This window comes from Lates calcarifer, linkage group LG17 (assembly GCF_001640805.2).
Source record: "Lates calcarifer isolate ASB-BC8 linkage group LG17, TLL_Latcal_v3, whole genome shotgun sequence".
Taxonomy (NCBI): domain Eukaryota; kingdom Metazoa; phylum Chordata; class Actinopteri; family Centropomidae; genus Lates; species Lates calcarifer.
In genome coordinates, this window is record NC_066849.1 from 5,145,168 (window position 1) to 5,164,489 (window position 19,322).

The following is a 19,322-nucleotide window of genomic DNA, read 5'->3' on the forward strand; positions in this document are numbered from 1 at the left end:
ATTTTAAAGGAAATGTTAATGACAAAAGTGAAAACTATTAGGATCATTTTCTCATACAATTTATTCATTGCTTTTATCTCATTCTTTCATCCATTTATCAATTACTTTAGGCTAATGCTAATTATTTCAACCATTTATCCATTACTTTTAGCCACCTATTTTCATCATTTATTACTTTTAGCTAAGTATTTGCCTGTTTAACAATTAATTGCAGCTACTTACAGTATTTCAAGAGTTTGTCAGCTATTCTAACAGTTTATCTATTGATTTTATCTTATTATTTGAAATATATTTGCATTGCTTTCAGCTAACTCTTTCTATTGTGCAGATGCCTATTGTAGCTGGTAGCTTTCTGGTCAGCATCACACTAGTTTGGATGCTTCTAAGTAGATGGTTATTCCCCACCTAAAAACAAATGAGTAAATGTATCATTTTATTAAATCAGAATTTCTATTTTTATTAAATTAATACTAATAATAAACATAATAAATGGTTGAACTACTCCACAACCTTTCCCTAGTACCCCCTGGCAATCTCAGAAGTATCCCCTAGCTGGAATACTGCATTAAGACACAGATAAACCCGCAACACTTTTACTAATGGAATACTATGAAAAAAAGAGATTAAGTACATATTTCACCTACCTTCCTGCTAGAATCTTGTAGTAGGCAAATATCTGATCAGCCAGCTTGTAGACAAACTGATCAAAGCACAGGTTCACCTGAAATGATAACACAGGTTCATAAAACACATTTTTTCCCATAGTTTTGAAATGATGCACTTGCAAATACCATTTTAAAATCACTAGTTACTGGTAGTGCTGTGTGTTCAATGCTGGCTCAGTAAAAAGAATAGTCAGTTACACTGACTTGGAAAACGTGAAAGAGAATAGAGTGATCTTTTATTTGATATGAACAGTTCTTCTTTATAGGCAGTCATTTTTCTCTTGCCTTCTTTGTTTTTACTTCTTTGTCTAATTCAAACCACACATACATACACACTGACACAGCTTTTTGTAGTGGCATTTATACAATAGTGGCATTTATATAAGCTGTTACACACTGACAACAAGTACAATGTAATAATTGCTCACAGGATGGATAGGCGACTGACAGTTATTTGTAACAGACGGCATTATGGTAAACAATATGTTTAGAAAAGGTACATTCTGCAGTGCAGCTTCATCATTTACACAAGTTTAAGCTTGCCAAGATGGAAAATGAAATCCTCCATATTGCTATCTATTACCTCAGCCTCTATTTCATCGTAGAGGAACTGCTTCTTGAATTTGGTCAGGGCATAGTGTGCACTGTCGTTGTACAAATCCAGGGGATACAGCACATACCTGGAGGGGATTGAGGGAAAAAAAGGAAAAAGTTTAATTCCAAAGTGCTTTCATTTGGATACAAGAATGAAAAAAATGTCCCTGCGAGTGTTACACAACGATTTTACTCAACAGTATGAAGACAGACTGGAATATGGCAATTTGCTAAAAAGAAGGGAAGCTGATAGGAAGAGACAGCAATGCCTCCATATTGGTTCATACAGTGCAGAAAAGTGCACAAGGTAAAAGAACCATGACATCTGTCATGTTAGATAAATCCAATTCTCATTACTCATTTCAGTCATTTCAGACACAAACTCAGGGAAACTGTCAGGCATTTTGAGTCAGATGTGTAAAGTTTTCGAATTTAAATAAATCACATTAACATAAGTGAATGTGCTGTACAGCTTGCAAATGTATTACTGCTTCCATAGACTACACAGTCAGCTCCATAAATATTTGATTGACAGAAATCATCATTCAAGTCATTTGGGTTCCATGAAACAATCTGTGTCAATATTAAATATCTATATGGTTAATACACAGATTCTTTTTTAGCAAATTTGGGTTAACATTTGACAAATTACAGCACTTACAGTTTATGCCAGTTGGTGTGCTTAATGGCTTATGTAAAACCTGCCTCATATCAACATAATCCTGCAGCAGCGTTTTAAAACAGGCATTCATGGTTAATCCCAATTTTTAGGATTTAACCCAGGGTCCTTTTTGAAACCATAAGATAAGAAGAAACAACTAGTGAAGTTGCTAAATGCCTCTGGACAGTCGCGCCCCCAATAATCTCACACAGCCAGACCTCTGTCTTGTCAAATTCAAAACATAAAATTTGGTTAGAATAGGACAAAGACAACACACAGTGTCTTTGTTCTTTCACCTATCAAGTTATACCATGAAATACTTGACTGTCCACTGCTAGAGGGACGCTTCGCATCCAAGATTTAGACAACTTTGAAAAGTTAATGCCTCCAAAAGGCTCCAAAAAATAAATGTCTACACGATAATAACAGAGGAAATATGTGAGGTGTCGGGGTAGCAGTAGGAATGTTTTGCTCCAGTCCCCACAATTATCTTTGTCACAGGAAACAAAAACATTTATTTTACTCCATCATGGAAGCTTCCTTGGTCTCCAGGATGTGGTCGGTGAGGATCCAGGGCATGGACATCTCAATTGGGAACTGGATCCTGCGACCCATAGTGAGCTCCAGGAAGAACTCCCTGAACCACAGCTGGGAGAGGTCACAACACTGCTGCAAAGTCTCTGCATGGAAGAGAAAACAGGCTCTTATAAAACCAGGTTTTATAAGAAAGGCGCCATTCAAAGGACTCTCAGAAACTACACACTCAAACTGTTGTTTCTTCTTACCACTAAAATTCAGCAGATGGGTATAAAAAAAGGACTCGCGGTGAAACTTCTCAATGTCCAGGATGGTTGGGCCTTCCAGACTGCTACGCAGAGTCTTCTTAGAGCCACTTTTGTCAGCAATGAGAGACTCTAGCATGGTCCTCACCATGTAGAGCTAGATAAACATATACATAGAGACACGTAAGTGAAACCTCATTACTGTCCACATCACCTTCAAACACAATATATCCCTCTAATACAGGTCATTACAGGTGTGTGGCTTGAATAAAAGCTCTTGCTACTGTGTTGCCTCCTACATGTCACAGAGTACTATCTCATTAAGAAACCTGCACCTAACATCTACATGAAAATTTACTAGGAATGTCCATTTTCTTTTTCTCTCTCTCTCTGGTCATTCCACCGAATCAGAAGTGCAACAGCAAGAAGGCTGCAGAACATTTTCCTTTTGATTATCACTCAAAATACGTTGGAGTTCACCTAAGCGGGGGGACATTTTCATAACCTCTATCATTTACAACTCAGATGAGTTGAAATCTGTTGATTCAGGGAAGGTAAACACAGAAGGTGATTGTTGAGGGCTTTGTAGTCCAGCACCTGGAAAAAAGATTGCTTCTTGGAATTGAGCACTAAGCTGATAAATCTGTGTGGTTTATGTAACATGACGGATGCTACTAAATAATGACAATATGGTGAAACATGACATAATTGCACAGATGATTGCTATTCAGCATTATAATGTATGGATTTAAGCAGAGCCACACAAAGATGCTTTGGAATGTAGGGCTTATTAATAGTCATTGAAGTGAAGAGAGAACAATACAGAATATACAACAGCCAGGTATATGAGAGCATGTTTCTGAGCTGAGCTCATATTATCCCTCTTATTCAGAGGTGGCTCAAGGACATATTCAGTTCGAAGGCCCTGCCTGATTAATGTGGGCGAGCATCAGTCAAGGTCGCAGTGTGTAGGACCTCAGAGGTATGGGAAAGAATAACAAGAGAAAGAATTAAAGCGAGGTGGAGTTTATCAGCAGAGGTGGGAAGGTGAGACCTGTGTAGTGGAGGGCCCCACAGCACGACGAGGAACCTTAATGTCAAAGCCACCCTTAGGGTCTTTTTCTCCACGGAGGGCAGGATCGTTGTGAGGTTCCCGGCCAGTTTCCCAGTCGCAGACCGTCTTCCGGATAGCCTGGAGGACACTGCAGTAGGAAGTTCAGAAACTGCAATGAGTTTTCTGGCTAACCATCAACTAGAGAGCCTGCTCACAAGTACACATGGTCACACATATTGGTGTATCTGCAAGCTACAGCTTCCCTTGTAAATTATGAAAGTGAAGTACTCAGAAGAATTAGAATGTGAAGTACACAGACGATACTGTTGCTTTGAGCAAAGTTGCTTGAGGGCCTTAGAAGCTCAGTAGGATTCATTTTTTTATACAGTACAGATTTCTAAGGAAGCAGCAGCACAGAGAAGCAGAGCTTTATCACTGAGAACAGCTACCTGCAACAGCCAAAATCACTGTTAGAGCAGTGAGAGGGAACCAAAAAAGTAAAGTTGAGAGAAACTACAGAATGAGGTCATTTATCTGTGGGTCTGTTACAATCACCTTTCCCCTTACACATAGTCTTTTGACCCACTGTTACAAAAACATAAACTATATCAGCTTTAAACACACCCCATAGCCTGGAAAGCCAAACAAAAAAAGTACTTGTATACTTAATACTCAAACCTTCCTCTGATGAAGGAGCTAGTGGCAGTCACTTACAAGCTCTCAAATCAGCCACTTATCAAATTAGTTGTCCTGCATAATCAAAGTCTCAGGTACCCACTTACAAACTCAACAACAGGGACTGAACAGTTCATACATATATCATAACTTTTGGGTGATATTTCTGACACAAAAACATGTGAATGGGTGTCGTGTGACAATTAGCAGCTGAGATGAGACTGCGATCAGTGTGATCCATACCTCTGGACGACATTTTTCTTCTTCTTGATGGCCTGCCGCAGTGGGTCACGCAGAGTGACTTGAGCAAAGTCCTGCAGAGCTGAGTAGATGGTGTGACGGATGGCGTGATTGAACACACTCTCCATGCGTCCCATCAACACCTGCAGTCCCTTTATCATAGCGATCACCTGCCAAAAGCACAATACTTAGTCAGAGATAAGACTGGCAGTGGCAGACTACTTGTATGTGGGGTTTGTGATAAGGTCATAACTGACCTCTACGAGGGCAAACTTCTCCTCGCTTGTGTAGTTGTATCTGGTGGCTCTCTCGTACTCCTCAGCATTGTCAGGACACTCCTTGTTGGAGTACTTGTCTGTTGGATGAACCAGTTTCCAGGAGTACTGTAGGCAATGTCAAATTTGATTTATTTTTTAAGTGACCAGACAAACAATCAATAAATCAATTATAAATATCAAGCAGCCAGAGAGTGATGAGCCATTCTTGCTAACAGTACAATATCTGACTTGATTTTCATGGTGATTCCTGCAGCTCTATGCAGTGACAAAGAATTAACACAAGAAATGAAAGCTCATCATTTAGATCTCTCTCTTTCTCTCTCTCAATTATTAATTATTATGCTCTTTGCTTCCTCACCACTTCCATGACATGAGCACTCCACTGGGAGAGCAGCTGCATGCCCTGCAGGGCCAAGTCAAACAGCTTCCTGTACTCTGAATCCGTCTTTTGGGCTTCCTGACGCCCTGATCCGGTCACCACCTACATGGGCACAAAAGTGACACATTTTAACTCACACTTAACCAAACAACACTGAAGACACACTTCCTAAAATCCTGGTTTTCTCAGAGTATGAGTTAGTGAAAACCGGCAAGTAGAGCCAAACTGTTCACGGCCTTAATGAAATGTACTGAGTGCAAACAAGTTGGTGATCATTAAAATTACTTTGTCATTCTCAACATTTCAGTCCTCAGTGCATCAGCAATTCAGTCAGTTAAACGTCCATGTGAATCACACTGAACTGTGACCTTTGAAAATCCTTTGCGACATCTGCTCAAAATCTTGTTACATCATAGCTGGGAATTCAAATATCCCTCACATAAGAAACAGCTCTTAAGTTGTGTAGGAGTCAGTTCAAATAGCCAGGTGGCGGATGTACCATACGTTTCTTTATGTAATGGGTTCATATGTGACATAAAGTGAGCACACTGTGTATGTGTACAATGTCCTGTTCCACTCTTCAGCTTTATATCAGCATATGCTCGCCTCAAAGACAACAACACCTCACAGATGACCAATTTCCACCAGCTGCATGCCTGAGCATCTCACTTCAAACCCTGTGGGAATTTCATACTAACCTCACTGTTGCTATACCGAGCGAGCTCCGAGATGAAGCGCATGTGGTCCTCGCGGATCTGAATCATCTGCTCACAGATGTTGTACTGGGGACTGCTGGATATAGATGTGCAAGTCCACCTAGCAGGGGGTAAGAGAGAGGGGAGAAGCAAGGTGAAGAAGTCATGTATTTGTGTTAACAAAGAAGAGACATACCAACACTGATAAGAGGAAAAGTCACCCAAAGGTCTTAAGATAGAGGACATTACATTGTAATAAAGCATGATGTGAGGCTGACATACATGTGTTTGATATCAAGCTGTGGCTACACAAATAATATTGTTAGTATAATACATTCAGGAGAGTTAATGGTAATAAAAAGATTGACGGAAACATTTTAGCTCTACTGTGAGGTAAATCAAGAGAAAAAAACAAGACAAGTATGCCGTCATTTTCAATCACCAATTGAGGGTCATACTGTGTGACAATCAACACTGTTAGTAAAAGTCATGGCTTTGTAGGTAGCTACAACACCCAGATGTAATATCACTCAACTGTAATGTGTCCTTTAAGACCAGGAAATCAATATTTACGTAAAGGATGAGGCCAATGATAGTCCAGATTTCAGTCAGAAAATCAGCATATCACTGATCTGAGTTTTCAGCATCTTAGTTTAGCTTAAGATGCTAACAGTTGCCATGAGCCTCACTACACCTGAGACTAATGGCATTAGTTTTTCAGGTATTCAGTGGTAAAATATTCTTGATAATTGAAATTTTGACCTGCTGATGGAACCAAAGTCATAATTTATCCTGAGGGGGACAGGACTTAGTGTACTAAATGTTGTGTACCAAGTTCATGGCAATCCATCCGCAAACAGTTCAGACATTTCACTCAAAACCATAGGCTAACCATATGGTGTTAGAGGGGATCACCAAAGCCAGACTGATTCATCCTCCGGGGATTATAATGGCTGTACAAAATGTCAAAGGAATATATCAGTCTGAATAAAAGTGCTGGACTAACAAACTGGAATCGTCATCTCTTGAAATTACAGCATTATTAGGAAATTATTTCGCTTTTTTTTTTTAATGTAACAATTTATGTGTGTGTGATCTGTTGGTAAATGTTTAAATCAGCAGAAACGTGGGCTCAGTGTTGTATCACAGACAGAGCAGGCAAGTCAGAAAACTCATTATTGGTTTTTGGTCTTCATGTGATTTAGTCTAGTCTAGTCTCTAGTCTTATCATCATATTTATAATATCAGTACAGATAATTAATTAGATAATTAGTCTAGATCATGATACTCCAACTTTCACCAGAACAACAGCAAATGACTGATGGGCAAATGAAATAGTGGGATTGATGACACTAGTTTTCTCAGTGTTACACAGCAGGTGTCATGAGGTCGAGACACCAAACAAAGGAAACAAACAGAAAACAACTTTACCCTGCAGCAGTGAAAATATTTAACTAAACACAGCCCTTTGTATCCTCATGCCCAATACCTCATGCAGTTCTAAATCATCAGTCTTACTTGGTAATCTAATTATCTGTCAATGAGCCTGCCTCACAGAGACATCCTGGCAACAAAGTGTGTATTCATCTAACCTGGATTTGTTCTCTTCAAAGTGAGCACTGGTCTTGATGTACCGGGACAACTCAATCTGCATGTCGCCAAACAAAGGGACCACCTGGAGTTGCTGTGAACACCAAGAACACACTGATTTGCATTACTGTTTCCATAGTAAACAGTGGAGACATACTAGATGAGCCTGTCGCACTGAAAAAGTAAAATAAAATGAGAAGACACAACCCAGAGTGAGGAAAAGGTGAAACTAAAGAAAAAGTGAAATTACTCAGAAAATACAATTACAGCTCCATACCTTGAAAAACTTGTCAATCTTGGTGAGGTTAATTCTCTTTTTGGCATCTAGTTTGTAGATGTTGCTGCTGTTTCCATCCATGAGGTACAAGCCAAAACCCATTACCTGAGGAAGTGGAGCAGTGGTTATATATAGGTTGTCCATTACTGTCAACAGTGCTCCTGTAAATTGTTTAAAGTGACTGGGGGAGAAGCAATCGTTCACCAGTTGCAGGGATTCACTTACTTTGAGCAACATGTGTTTCTCACTGGGAGTGAGGTACATCTTGTTCTCATAGTAATCAACACACAGGTTGACAATGTCTGCCAGCAGCTCCTCATATCCATTAATCACCTCCAACTGCTGCTGTAAAGACTGCCGGACAGTAAACAAAAGATGATTATTAAATAGTAAATCCATTATCATACAGTATGCTTTCTTTAACTGTTAACACACACAATATACTGTGTATTTTCCTGACTGTATTTCACCTCAGCCTTTAAAGACACTCTGTGGATGCACATCGTAACATTATCTTTAAATCGTATTCTTCAACTTCTCGTGTAAATCTCCAAATACATCATAGCTTAAGAATGAATGGCTGTGAAGTCTGTACAATATGATGCACATCTGACAAACCTGAGTGATTTTGTTGTGGTTTGCCAGGAACATGGACAAATTCTGAGACTCCTGAATGGATGAGGGCTCGGACATCTTTCTGAGGAACTGGGCAGCTCTAGGCGAAGGCAAGAGACAGATTTTGTTTTAATTAAAAAATTCACACCAAACAGACATTAAGCATCTCTTTTCCACAAGCCTAACATAGAGGTTTTCAGACTGTGAAGCACACTTCCCTGGGGGGATGCAGAGGGGCAGAAATGAGGTGAGAGCTGCAATTTGCATCCTTAGATTCATAATTCCATAACATCTGACTACACAGACATGACAGACGTATTTTTGGATTTAGCGTGACATATATTTACCAAGGATATCATTATCTCTGACCTCCATCGCAAATAAACAACCAGATATTTGCTTGGAAATAACAGAAAAAAGGATCTTCTTTATAACTTCAGACTTTTTATGTGATAGCAGTCTGAATATCCATGGCTACACTGTAAACAGGAACTGCAGACAGCTAATTCTGCATGACCCTTAGGGTGCCACTTCACCCAAATTGTAGGCTTAAAATAACGGGGCTTAATTTGCCTTTAGCCTACAGCTAACTACCTCCCTCTACAGCAACAACACAGTTCCTGTTCACATCACCAAAAGCCTCTAAATACTGGGAGCTGTAGTTCCAAAACTTTGGGAAAAAAATCTAAGTGAGACACAGAACAATAATAAGGGTTACAAAATCCATTAATATTTACTTTTTTCATGTCACACTATCAATATTTTTCTGACAGTTCTAAGACTATCTAAGCCTGGAGCACTGTCACTCGCCTCTATGAAGTAATGCACATATTTTCCATCTCATCTCGTCTCAGTTTTGTCAGTGTCACAAGCTTGAAAACCTAAGGTCTAGTACATACTGTTGAAGCAGTGAGGTGCAAGACAACACAGAAAATGGCTTTCACGATTTCTGACTTATGCTGCCATCTAGTGTCTGTTGTGGTGATCAACAATGTGAATACAGGCAGTACAACTTTCAATGTTTCTGAGTACCGTTTGTAGGCGGAGTGGTCGTTCTTGACGCTGCATTTCATGTTCTTCAGTTCGTCCAGCACAGCGAACATGTTGATGAACTTTCCGAGGGTCAGGAGGTAAGCCTCAGAGACAAAGTCCTTTCTGCGCTCTGTGTGACAGAGACGACGGACCTCCCCACAGAAACGGTCGATTGCTGTGCGCTAAAAGAGGGAGAGAGAGAGAGAGAGAGAAAATTACAGCTTGGCCAGCCTTCATTGAGCAAACAGTGATACAGGATATACAATTACCTGGAAGTACATGAAATTCATCAGCTTGGTGACCTCAGGCTCCAGGACCTCCACTGTCTTCTCATAGATCTCCACTCTGTTTGGCTGTTCGTTGCATTTGACCTAGAACAGAAAAGGAAAAAGAAAAATCTATAGAATTGCAAAGGGAGAGCATAAAAGGAAACCTCATACAGCTTTTTTCCACCAAGACATTATCATATAAGATTAGGGCTGCAACTAACAATTACTTCTATCATCTAACAATCCGCAGTAATTTTCTATAACATGGCAGGAAATAGATAAAAATGCCTATCACAAATCCCCAGAATCGAAAAGTGACGTCTTCTGATTGATTGTTTTGTCCAACTAACAGTCAAAAACCAAAAGATGCTCAATTTTCTATCATATGAGACAAAGAAAAGCAACACATTCTCATATTTTAGAAGTTGAAATATTTGTCATTTCTGTTTGGAAAATGACTCAAATGAGAGAAAATTAATAATTCAATTATTTTCATGATTTGATTATTTGACTATGATTTCAGCTTTATTTACAATGACATAACTAAGTCATGGGAATACACAGTGTTACCTGTGGTATTGCACGTGAGCAGCTCCTCCAGGTGTAGAGCATGATGGCATACTCCTGCCCCTCCTCCAACATCTCATTCTAATGCAAAAAAGCAAAAACTATCCATCAGGCCAATTAATCACAAACTGTCTAACATTTTCCAAAACTAAATCTAAACACAAAACAACACACACACAGTACATAAAACATGCATGCACCATTGTTCCCATTGTAAGTCATTTATTCCCAGTGGGTAGCAGGAAAGTGCATTAGTGCTTTCAAGCCAGCCCTGCCCCCATACAAAGTGCTGTTTGATTCCGACCCTGAGCAATTAGTCCTTCACTAATTAGACACAAAGCCCTGTTAAGCGATGGTCCAAAGCATCAGTTTGTCTGTGGGCCATTTGCTTCTGGGCCTGGATCCTGTGAGCTGCCTGCTAGACAATACCAAATGTTCTGGTGGAACAGGCAAGTCCCTTACCAGATTTCTGTTCCCAACAACCCCGTGACCTCATTCTGGTGAATTCATTTTTCCCACCAAGTCATTACTGAGGCAAGAGAGAATTCTGTATTCAGTAATTTCAGTAATTTCACGTACCATGCTGGAGTGGACAGTGGCTTGCTCAATGTATCTGGCGATGCCGGTCACAAAGGCATTTCGGTCCTCAAAGTTGGTGTTGAAGTTGGGCTGTGGGAAGATGGGGAAATTATGTTCACAAAAAATGACACAGGTACAGATGTTGGGTATGATACAGGCAAAGCCTGTGTTATATGTAGTGAGCAGGAAGTAGATATACGACAAGTAACCACTGCAAAGAAATTTGATTTGTCTTTTTTACAATTAAGATTTCCAGTGTTTCCCATGAAATGAATTTATTTGAGTGACCCTGCCTTACCCAAATCATTCCATATTTCTGCTTTCATTATTTCTTTCTTAATTTTGCCTGAAATGTAGTTGAAAGTATTAACTAACAGATGGCCAGGATGGTGCATTCATGTGTTATCCTTAGTAGACCTCTGCTGCGCTGTAGCCTCCCACCAATAAATTCTCGTCCTGTTAGGATCACTAGCTTTTTTCACATTTTTTGCATCTTACTGACCTTATCTACCTTTTTGTTTGCAGCTGTCATGGGAATCTTCTGTTCAGTAAAGCACAGAGTCAACGGTTGTCTTTCTGTAGGTTTAATTCTTACATTTGCAAACTGACTCACTGTACTCCTCAAGCATGAGACGCACAATGAGTACCGAGTATAATAGATTACAGGTTAAATGGAAAAGAAACAAGGTTACGTCCGGAGACGAAAAGGAAAACATCTTCTGAAGACTACACAACAGTGCAGCTCTGAGAGAAAGGCGTCAGAGATTACACAGCTATGCAGCCCTGTATCAGGCCCCGTCCTTGATGGGGTGAGGTGTCCTGTGAGCTTATTGATGTGGAAAAGTACTGAGCATATGATATTTTATAAGGCACAATTGTACAAGTACAGATTATTAATACAGATCATTAATAAATCACAATTATCATGAATCATTTGAGAATTTCCAATACACAGCTTTATGTGCTGGTTCTTGTTGCAATTCTACATCAAGTGTAACAGTTGACTTCTGTTGAATGTACAACTTGTTTCCTTTATCTAATTATCTATACAGGATCTTCTTGCCTCTACAGGGAAACATTGATATACTGAATATTGAAAGCTATTCATGGATGCTGTAATTGCTCTGGTCAATCAATGTCTGGAAATGGATGCTTTGTTCTCTTCTTATCTTCTTCTCTTTTTAGAGTTAGGTCGACTATAATGATTGCTACAAAATTATTGTTGTTTTTCTGATGATGGCTTCTACTTTAATATAAGCTCTGTTATGGGGTGCTGAATTTGTTCAGTCAAGGAACACTTTATATATTTGCTAGCAGTTATTTTTTTCTTATTCTGTGTAACTGCAGCCTAAGAGATGTTTCCATGTCTGTCCATCCTCCACAAGAGAAATCATCCAATACAAAATCAAATGAGAATCAGTCAGTGGAATGCATACCTCAGTCAAGGCCAAACAAACGGACATATCTTTCTAGCTCTTGTAATAGGAAAATAAAAGGAAAAGGAAGTAGTCTGATTATGTTGAAAAATACCCTATCCTGCAATGTTAAGGGAAGTGATAAAAAATTCCTGGATACACCCTTTTGAGCAGATCCAAAACAAAATATAGTTTTCTCCTGGCTTATTCCCTATCTTTTTGGTGCAAGATTGGTGCAAATCTGTTCTGTATTTTTTGTGTAATCCTGCTCACAAACAGACACAGGTAAAAACAAATAACCTCCTTGGCGGAGGTAAATATGTTCACTAGTGGCCATCTAAATGTGAGACCACTGAATCTCAAGTAAGTTAGTGAGAAAAACTGTGTCTCTGACTAGAACAAACGTTATCATGAAATAACTGCAAGTCACAGAGGAAGTGCGTCTTCTCAGACTGCATGGATGATGAGTGGTTAGATAGTGACAAAGCGCAGCTGTCAGCACTGACCTGATACATGACTGAGGAGGGGAGGGGTTCAATGCATGGCTGCTGGTCTGGGAGCGGCAGCTCCTCCAACAGGTCCACGTTGGAGAGAGCATCCTCTAAAGTCACGGTGGATGTCATGCTGCTGAAATGGACAGAAAGAATCATCTTTAAAAACTTTGCTAATAAATGCAGGACCTATATCTCAAACAATGATAAAGCATGGCAGCCTTATAAAAAAGCTATAGTTTATCTAAATAAGGACAGACTTGAATTACTGCAATGTGGCTTGATTTTTTAGTTACAACAGTTTTGGTTTGACAACCTGAGACACCAGGATGGGTCAGTAAAACCACACTGAACTTCATCCTAAAAATCTACATCAGCTGTAATGAACTGACGCAGGCGCAGGCAGCACCTTAAGCTTTAAAGAAAACCTTCACAGGAGCCCCACATAGTGCTTTAGGTTCCCCTTTGTGCAAATATCAGCACAGTGCTTCCTGCCCAAATAAGCTCTGATCAAACAACAACATCAGAGATCAATCATGAATCAAAACAGCCTCAGCTATCTGGCATTATGGTGCCACCTTTTCTCCTACACATGCCTCCTCCATCTGATCATAATTTTGTATCATATACCCATGTAAAATGCACATTCTACATTAAACCTGAACATTTTTGAACATAGATCATGTTCCCCCTCCAGGGCCTAACTATCATGGTAACTATCATGTTAATACATTATCCTCAAATGCTACCAAGAACATAATCCATGTAGGCAACAACATTAAATCAAATGCTAACAGGTTAGCACTGTATCAGTAAGTGGTGTGGTATGCTTTGGTGTGCATTCTCATGCCGCTGCTGACTGCTGATTTTCAGACGTCACCAACACTGAACAATCAAAAAACCATTTGCAATCAGAATTGACAGTGAGTCAAACAATCCCCAGCATCTGACCACCAACACAAAAGCCTGGCAGTCACTGCTGCACAGGCTCAGCGTCAGGAGAGGTCAATAACCTCCTCCTCTGCAGATAGATGTATGGCAGAGGGCACAAAGTGGGGATGGTCCACATAATTTAAGTGCTGCTGCAGGACAGTGAGTTTTTGATGGCTGATATTACAACACACTTTGTCAGCTGCTATGAAATGTTCAGTGAATGGATGGTTGATAGATTGATGAAATCACCTTGGCCAGATCATTTGTTTGGGGTGTCATTGGAGAAAAAGATGCCAGTTGCCATGGCACTTTAAGATTGGAAATTGTTATTGCAAACAGAGTGAAAGTCCAACCTTAGTGACTCATGAGAACACGGTAGCTGAATGCTAACAATATAATCACCATTTTATCTTTGGTTAAAAGACAAGATGTTCACATTTTACTATCCAAAAGAGAGTGCCTAATAGAGGAGGGCCAGAAACCTCCGGTATCACGTTTCAGCTTTTCAGGAAAGGATAAACTCCCCCTCAGAAACAAATCAAGTTAGAGATGCTACTGGACCAGAGGCAAACAAAGAGAGGATGTATAACTTCACCTTGCTGCACTGAATTCATGTTTTTTATCATGCATTTATGCAGGTATTATGTAAAGCATACAGAGGACAAGCACCTGGTGCAAGTCCAGTCATGCACTGCACAAATTACTTCTACAAAGCATGTGCACTGTGACCACCGTCAAAGGCATGAGATTACAAAAGGCAGCTGCTCTTCCTGATGCTGAAAATGAAGTGGGAAGAAAAACTGGTTAACTATTATGATGCCTTAAAGTAAAGAGAGAATGTTTCTTCATGGGCTAATTATACTTTCATGTTGTCTGTCAAATTAATTCATTTTTGAGATAACTGAAGGGCACTTGGAACAATAGTTTAAGAATCTTCTGAGTATCTTTAGATAACATTGATTAGTTTTTGGACAAGAGGAGTAGATTTCATTTCACTTCACATGCTAATGCTCTGAAAAGCAGCACCACAGCCATAATAAACAGATATGTTACCTTATAAACATATAAGCAATGCAAGTCACTTCCTGAGTTTGGGCTGTGATATATTTCCTATGGACTGACCTGACTTAATGACTGAGGTTCATGTGCTAACTTTCAGCTTTAATTTGAGTGTGTTGTCATCTATCGTGTGGGAGTACAGAGCCAACAAATCTAAAAATGTGTTACTGTCCTACTATTAACAGTGATTTTTTTATGTGCTCACTGAATTAGAGACTAAATGGCAAAGCCAAAGTGCACAACACAAAAACCAAAGTCATTCCACTGTATCAGTGTAAAAATAGGTGTGGTTGGTTGCAAAACACACTTTTTGAAAGAGAGAAGGAAGTCAGACGGGAAGAGCTATGTAAAGCAGTTTTCACAGCATGCTTCATTAATGATTTAGCCAAATTTATTTTTAAGCTCATCCAACTCAGCTGCAAACAGTCAAGTAAGCAGCATCACAGACTACAGATCAGTCATCTCAGTGACAAAATAGGGAAGTACGAATCACAGACGATGGAGCATGTGATGCAGAGTCCACTTCAAGACAGGGAACGACTGAACATTTAAGCTGATGTGCATGAAACTGAAAGTAACCAATAACAAGGACACACACACACACACACACAGAGAGAGAGAGAGAGAGAGAGTTCTGCTTTTCAAAAATGTGTTTTTGTGCTTAGAAACTGTTCATATGGAAATACAGAGAAAATTCCAAAACACAATGTAGCTTTGGTAAAAGTTTTACAAAGTTTACTACACCGAGTGCAACTATTGATGGATCTTGGTCAAGTTGAAGTCTGGACAGGGAGTGTATTCATTATCAAAAAAGGAACCCTGGTGGCTTTTGCTTCAGTGCACAGTTCCTGTTAGACTGCAGTATTTAGACATGTCTCCTCTTCTAAGAGGCAGACAAGGAACAAATTAGAAAAGATGTTCCTCTCAAAGAGTTAATTTAGCCTGTCAAGTTGCTGGCCATTACGTCCATGTCTAAGGTTGAACACCTTGTGTTTGTAGGGCTCCCACCATAATTACACAGTAAGGAGCTTAGACCAGCCTCAAGTAGGTAAGGTGTGCCAAGCAGACGGCAAATGCAAGGCACTACCACGCAACAGTAATAATAACACCAGTAATAGTTCTCTTAAGCTTCTTGGCACTTCTTGAATTCACACAAAGGATTTTATGGGCCAACATAAAATTACAATATTGATCAAGGGGCACTAAGTGTTAAGAAATAAAATCAGAGATGTGGGAGAAAGGTTTGTGCTACAGAAACAGTCTCTATGAAAACTGCAGCAAGATCTGTTTTTTCTAGACTTGTGATACCCAACCAACTGGGAGGGTCACTGTGCATCTACCAAAGGGTACACAGACTGTAGCTGGACTAATATGAAAAACTAAAATTATATATGAACGTAGGTAGGTATGTATGCATACACACACATACAGAATTGTTAATAGTTGAAACAGACAGATAAAAGTAATGAGCTGTGCATGAATTTATGCACTTGATGAATTACAAAAATGTCCACATGTATAGTGTACAGTACTGTACACAGCACACAGTACAGTGGTGAATGAGTGATTTCAGGCACAGCCATGGATAAATGGTTGAAATACTCAGCTAACATAATGAATTGAGGGTTTGAATGTTCAGCTTCTGCTGCTTTAAGTGGTAAGAGCACAGATGCAGGCTTGACAACACCAACCTAAACACTCACAGTTCAACTGGGTGAAAAGACAATAAATGTAACAATATCCACTTTAATAAATTCAAAAGTGTTAAATAACCATTTTAAATCATTTCAAAGGAATTTTTGGAACATGACTGATGGTGCTGATGAATGGGTACTTGAGCTCATCTGACAGAACTGTGGAGATAATCCACACAAAAAAGATAGAGAACTACTGATCTAGACCAACCAGGACATTGTTTCTTAGAATATTTCGCCACCAGTCTGTCAGTTGTCATTTTTCTGTGCTCTGAGTGCCACAAATGAAATTCCACTCATTTCCATTGTGGCTGAGTGGCAGATAAACAGTGAGAAATATGTCAAAACTTCTGCAGACAAATAGCAGGCTAGTAAGTGAGTGATTTTTTTTCTTAGTCATTTGTGTGAACTAACCTTTTAAGGTTGCAAGCAAACAGCAGCCATGCAACACTAGTTTCAAAAAAGAGAAATCAATCTGTGGTGTGGTGAATTGGAATATTTAGATACAGCTGTCTTGCACCCATCTTGTTGTCTGGCAGATGAAAAGATGAAACATTTGACAGTTTAGCATGCCTTGCTAGCAACAAATACCAGCAGATCACACTTCTCTGTATCAACACATATCTTAAGAAGGGGAGGAAGTCACATATACGTTATATTCCTCTCAAGTGAGAAACAGATGCAAAAACAAGAAGTTCTGCCCTGCAGAGTGCCACACAGGTTTCCTCGGTGATGGTAAACAGAAACACAACACAGATGTCATAAAAGCTACTCAATGTGACTTCATCACCTGGTTTCATCAAAAGATTACACTCTGAAGGAAGTTGTAGATGTTTCCTTATATTGAGGTGCGAAAACTCATTTCGCAAGATTTCACACCTGTTACCACTTATCAATGCAAAATGAATCTCTTGGTAGCTCAGTTTTTTCTTAAGTCAGTCCATATCAAATGACTTCTCCAAAAATATCAACGTTCACATGGTGTTACAATACTTCCTGACTGCTCAGTGATGCATACACCACCATAAAGTCTTAAATAAACAGACTAATCTTGATTCCAAAAGCATTTAGTTGGTCTACTAGGGGCACAGAGAAATGCAAATGAGCCATGAAAATGAATATCCTTGTGTCTAAGCAGTCTGGGTTTGGTTTGTCTTGTCCATTTTCACCACTGACTTCCAAGCCAAATATTCCAATATTATTTTTGTTTGAACTTATATTTAAAAGGGTACCTCCAACTGCAAGAGTGAAAACCTGCCACTCAGTTTCATTGGCTTCACTGATGTAATGTACTGTATACGTTACAGCATACTATGGTATATTGTTTGAGCTGCGGTATTCTAACTTGGGTTTTCAACCTCCTAAAAGAAGAAATTCAACCACAGAGAAAAATAACCCCACGTTCACCAGTTTATCAGATGCGGTTTTACCTACAGTATCTTCATGCCTCATCAGCCTCCTTCCTTCCTTCTTTCCTTCCCCTGTGCCCTCTGAGCTAAAACTGATGGGAGAGTAGACTACCAAAGCAATGAAGAAATGAATAGAAAGTGCAGAGGTAAAATGCTTGACTCCTTATTTAACAAGCACACACGTTTCCAACTGTCTTTAATGGACACTCAACAGAGAAGTTGCCACTGTGTGAGAACATGAGACGGTTCATAACTAAAACGGTCTTTTTTCGAAATATTTATGAGACGTACACATTTTCAAAGGTTTGAAAAGGCTGACTGAACTGGGATTTACAGTGAGTGGCTGGACAGTGAACGCAACGTCGGGAGGGTGGGGATTACAGTACAACAACTGCTCTGCTTCCCAAAGGAACAGAGGAGGAAAGAGATGTCCAGAAAAAGAGACAAATTTTCACTGAAACACTTCACACTTGCCGACACTAAGCTTATTTAATGGTGTGTAAGTCTGACATTTTTTCTATCCGCTGTATCACACCTGGCGGACACATAACTCTCCACTCTCAGGTCACAATTAGTCACAAAACTCATCGGAAACAAAGTTCAGAGCGTAAAAAACTTTGATAAAACTGAATGTGTGATATGAAAAACTCCTGGGAGTCCTGACTCCAGCATGTAGCCGTGGTAATGGCCGTATCCCTGCTCCGTGCCGTGGCCTGAGATTAGTCACAGCTCGGGCCTGTGAGCCAGGAAAATGGCTTTGCATTGCAACAAGCTGTTAACCTCCTCAAGCTAATACTTACTTTAAAACTACTTCTCAAACAAATGTCTGTTTTTGAACAACTTTGGACAACTTTAATGAAGTGGCGTTAGAAAGGCTACACCCGAAGCAACGCTGTATAACTTTTTTCCACCGCGGGTTAGTTGACTAAGCTGGAAATACATACTGTGAAACCAACTTCGAGGTAAATCATTCCTACTCACCCGCAGTTGTTGGTGGTTAGCAGGGAAAACTTATGCGTTTATAGACCCGACTAAAGCGCCATTTATCCGGAGTGCTGATCCCTCTGGCCACTCTGAAGTCCGGGTTTGGAGGTCTTCAATCCAAGTTTTTCTTTCTGTCGTCGGCCAGAGGAATCTTTCCTCGGTCGGTGTTATTATCATGGGCGGGGGAGAGAAGTCGAGCAGGGAGTTCCTGTCCCTCAAACAGGGAAACTCAACAGGAAACTCCGCTCAGAGCTGCGGTGCTAGCCTCCTCCACTAGGGCAGGGACGCTGAGGATGAGAGGTAAAGGCAGAGGAATGTACAGTAAGAACCTGCCCGGGGGTATGGAGAGTGAGTAGTGCCAAAAAACCCTCCCTCCCTAACCCCA

The 19,322-nt window shown here is 39.9% G+C and overlaps 1 protein-coding gene across 2 annotated transcripts in view; it reads right to left on the reverse strand.

Moving 5' to 3' along the window:
• cyfip1 (cytoplasmic FMR1 interacting protein 1) overlaps positions 1-19,210 on the reverse strand; it is a 28,492-nt gene extending 9,282 nt beyond the window's left edge. Inside the window, exons 1-19 of one of the 2 annotated variants that reach the window (XM_018669849.2) lie at positions 18,935-19,210; positions 12,874-12,991; positions 10,953-11,042; positions 10,377-10,454; positions 9,807-9,908; positions 9,538-9,719; positions 8,509-8,605; positions 8,116-8,244; positions 7,891-7,995; positions 7,616-7,707; positions 6,027-6,144; positions 5,308-5,430; positions 4,929-5,054; positions 4,675-4,841; positions 3,757-3,904; positions 2,706-2,859; positions 2,444-2,600; positions 1,249-1,345; positions 645-721 (exon numbers count right to left, since the gene is read on the reverse strand). In XM_018669849.2, coding sequence (XP_018525365.1) covers positions 645-721; positions 1,249-1,345; positions 2,444-2,600; positions 2,706-2,859; positions 3,757-3,904; positions 4,675-4,841; positions 4,929-5,054; positions 5,308-5,430; positions 6,027-6,144; positions 7,616-7,707; positions 7,891-7,995; positions 8,116-8,244; positions 8,509-8,605; positions 9,538-9,719; positions 9,807-9,908; positions 10,377-10,454; positions 10,953-11,042; positions 12,874-12,990 — 2,159 coding nt within the window. In that variant the 5' untranslated portion in view covers position 12,991; positions 18,935-19,210. Of the gene's footprint in view, positions 1-644; positions 722-1,248; positions 1,346-2,443; positions 2,601-2,705; positions 2,860-3,756; positions 3,905-4,674; positions 4,842-4,928; positions 5,055-5,307; positions 5,431-6,026; positions 6,145-7,615; positions 7,708-7,890; positions 7,996-8,115; positions 8,245-8,508; positions 8,606-9,537; positions 9,720-9,806; positions 9,909-10,376; positions 10,455-10,952; positions 11,043-12,873; positions 12,995-18,934 lie in introns of both variants that reach the window. The other variant, XM_018669848.2, reaches the window with a different exon arrangement.
• Positions 19,211-19,322: the final 112 nt, after the last annotated feature.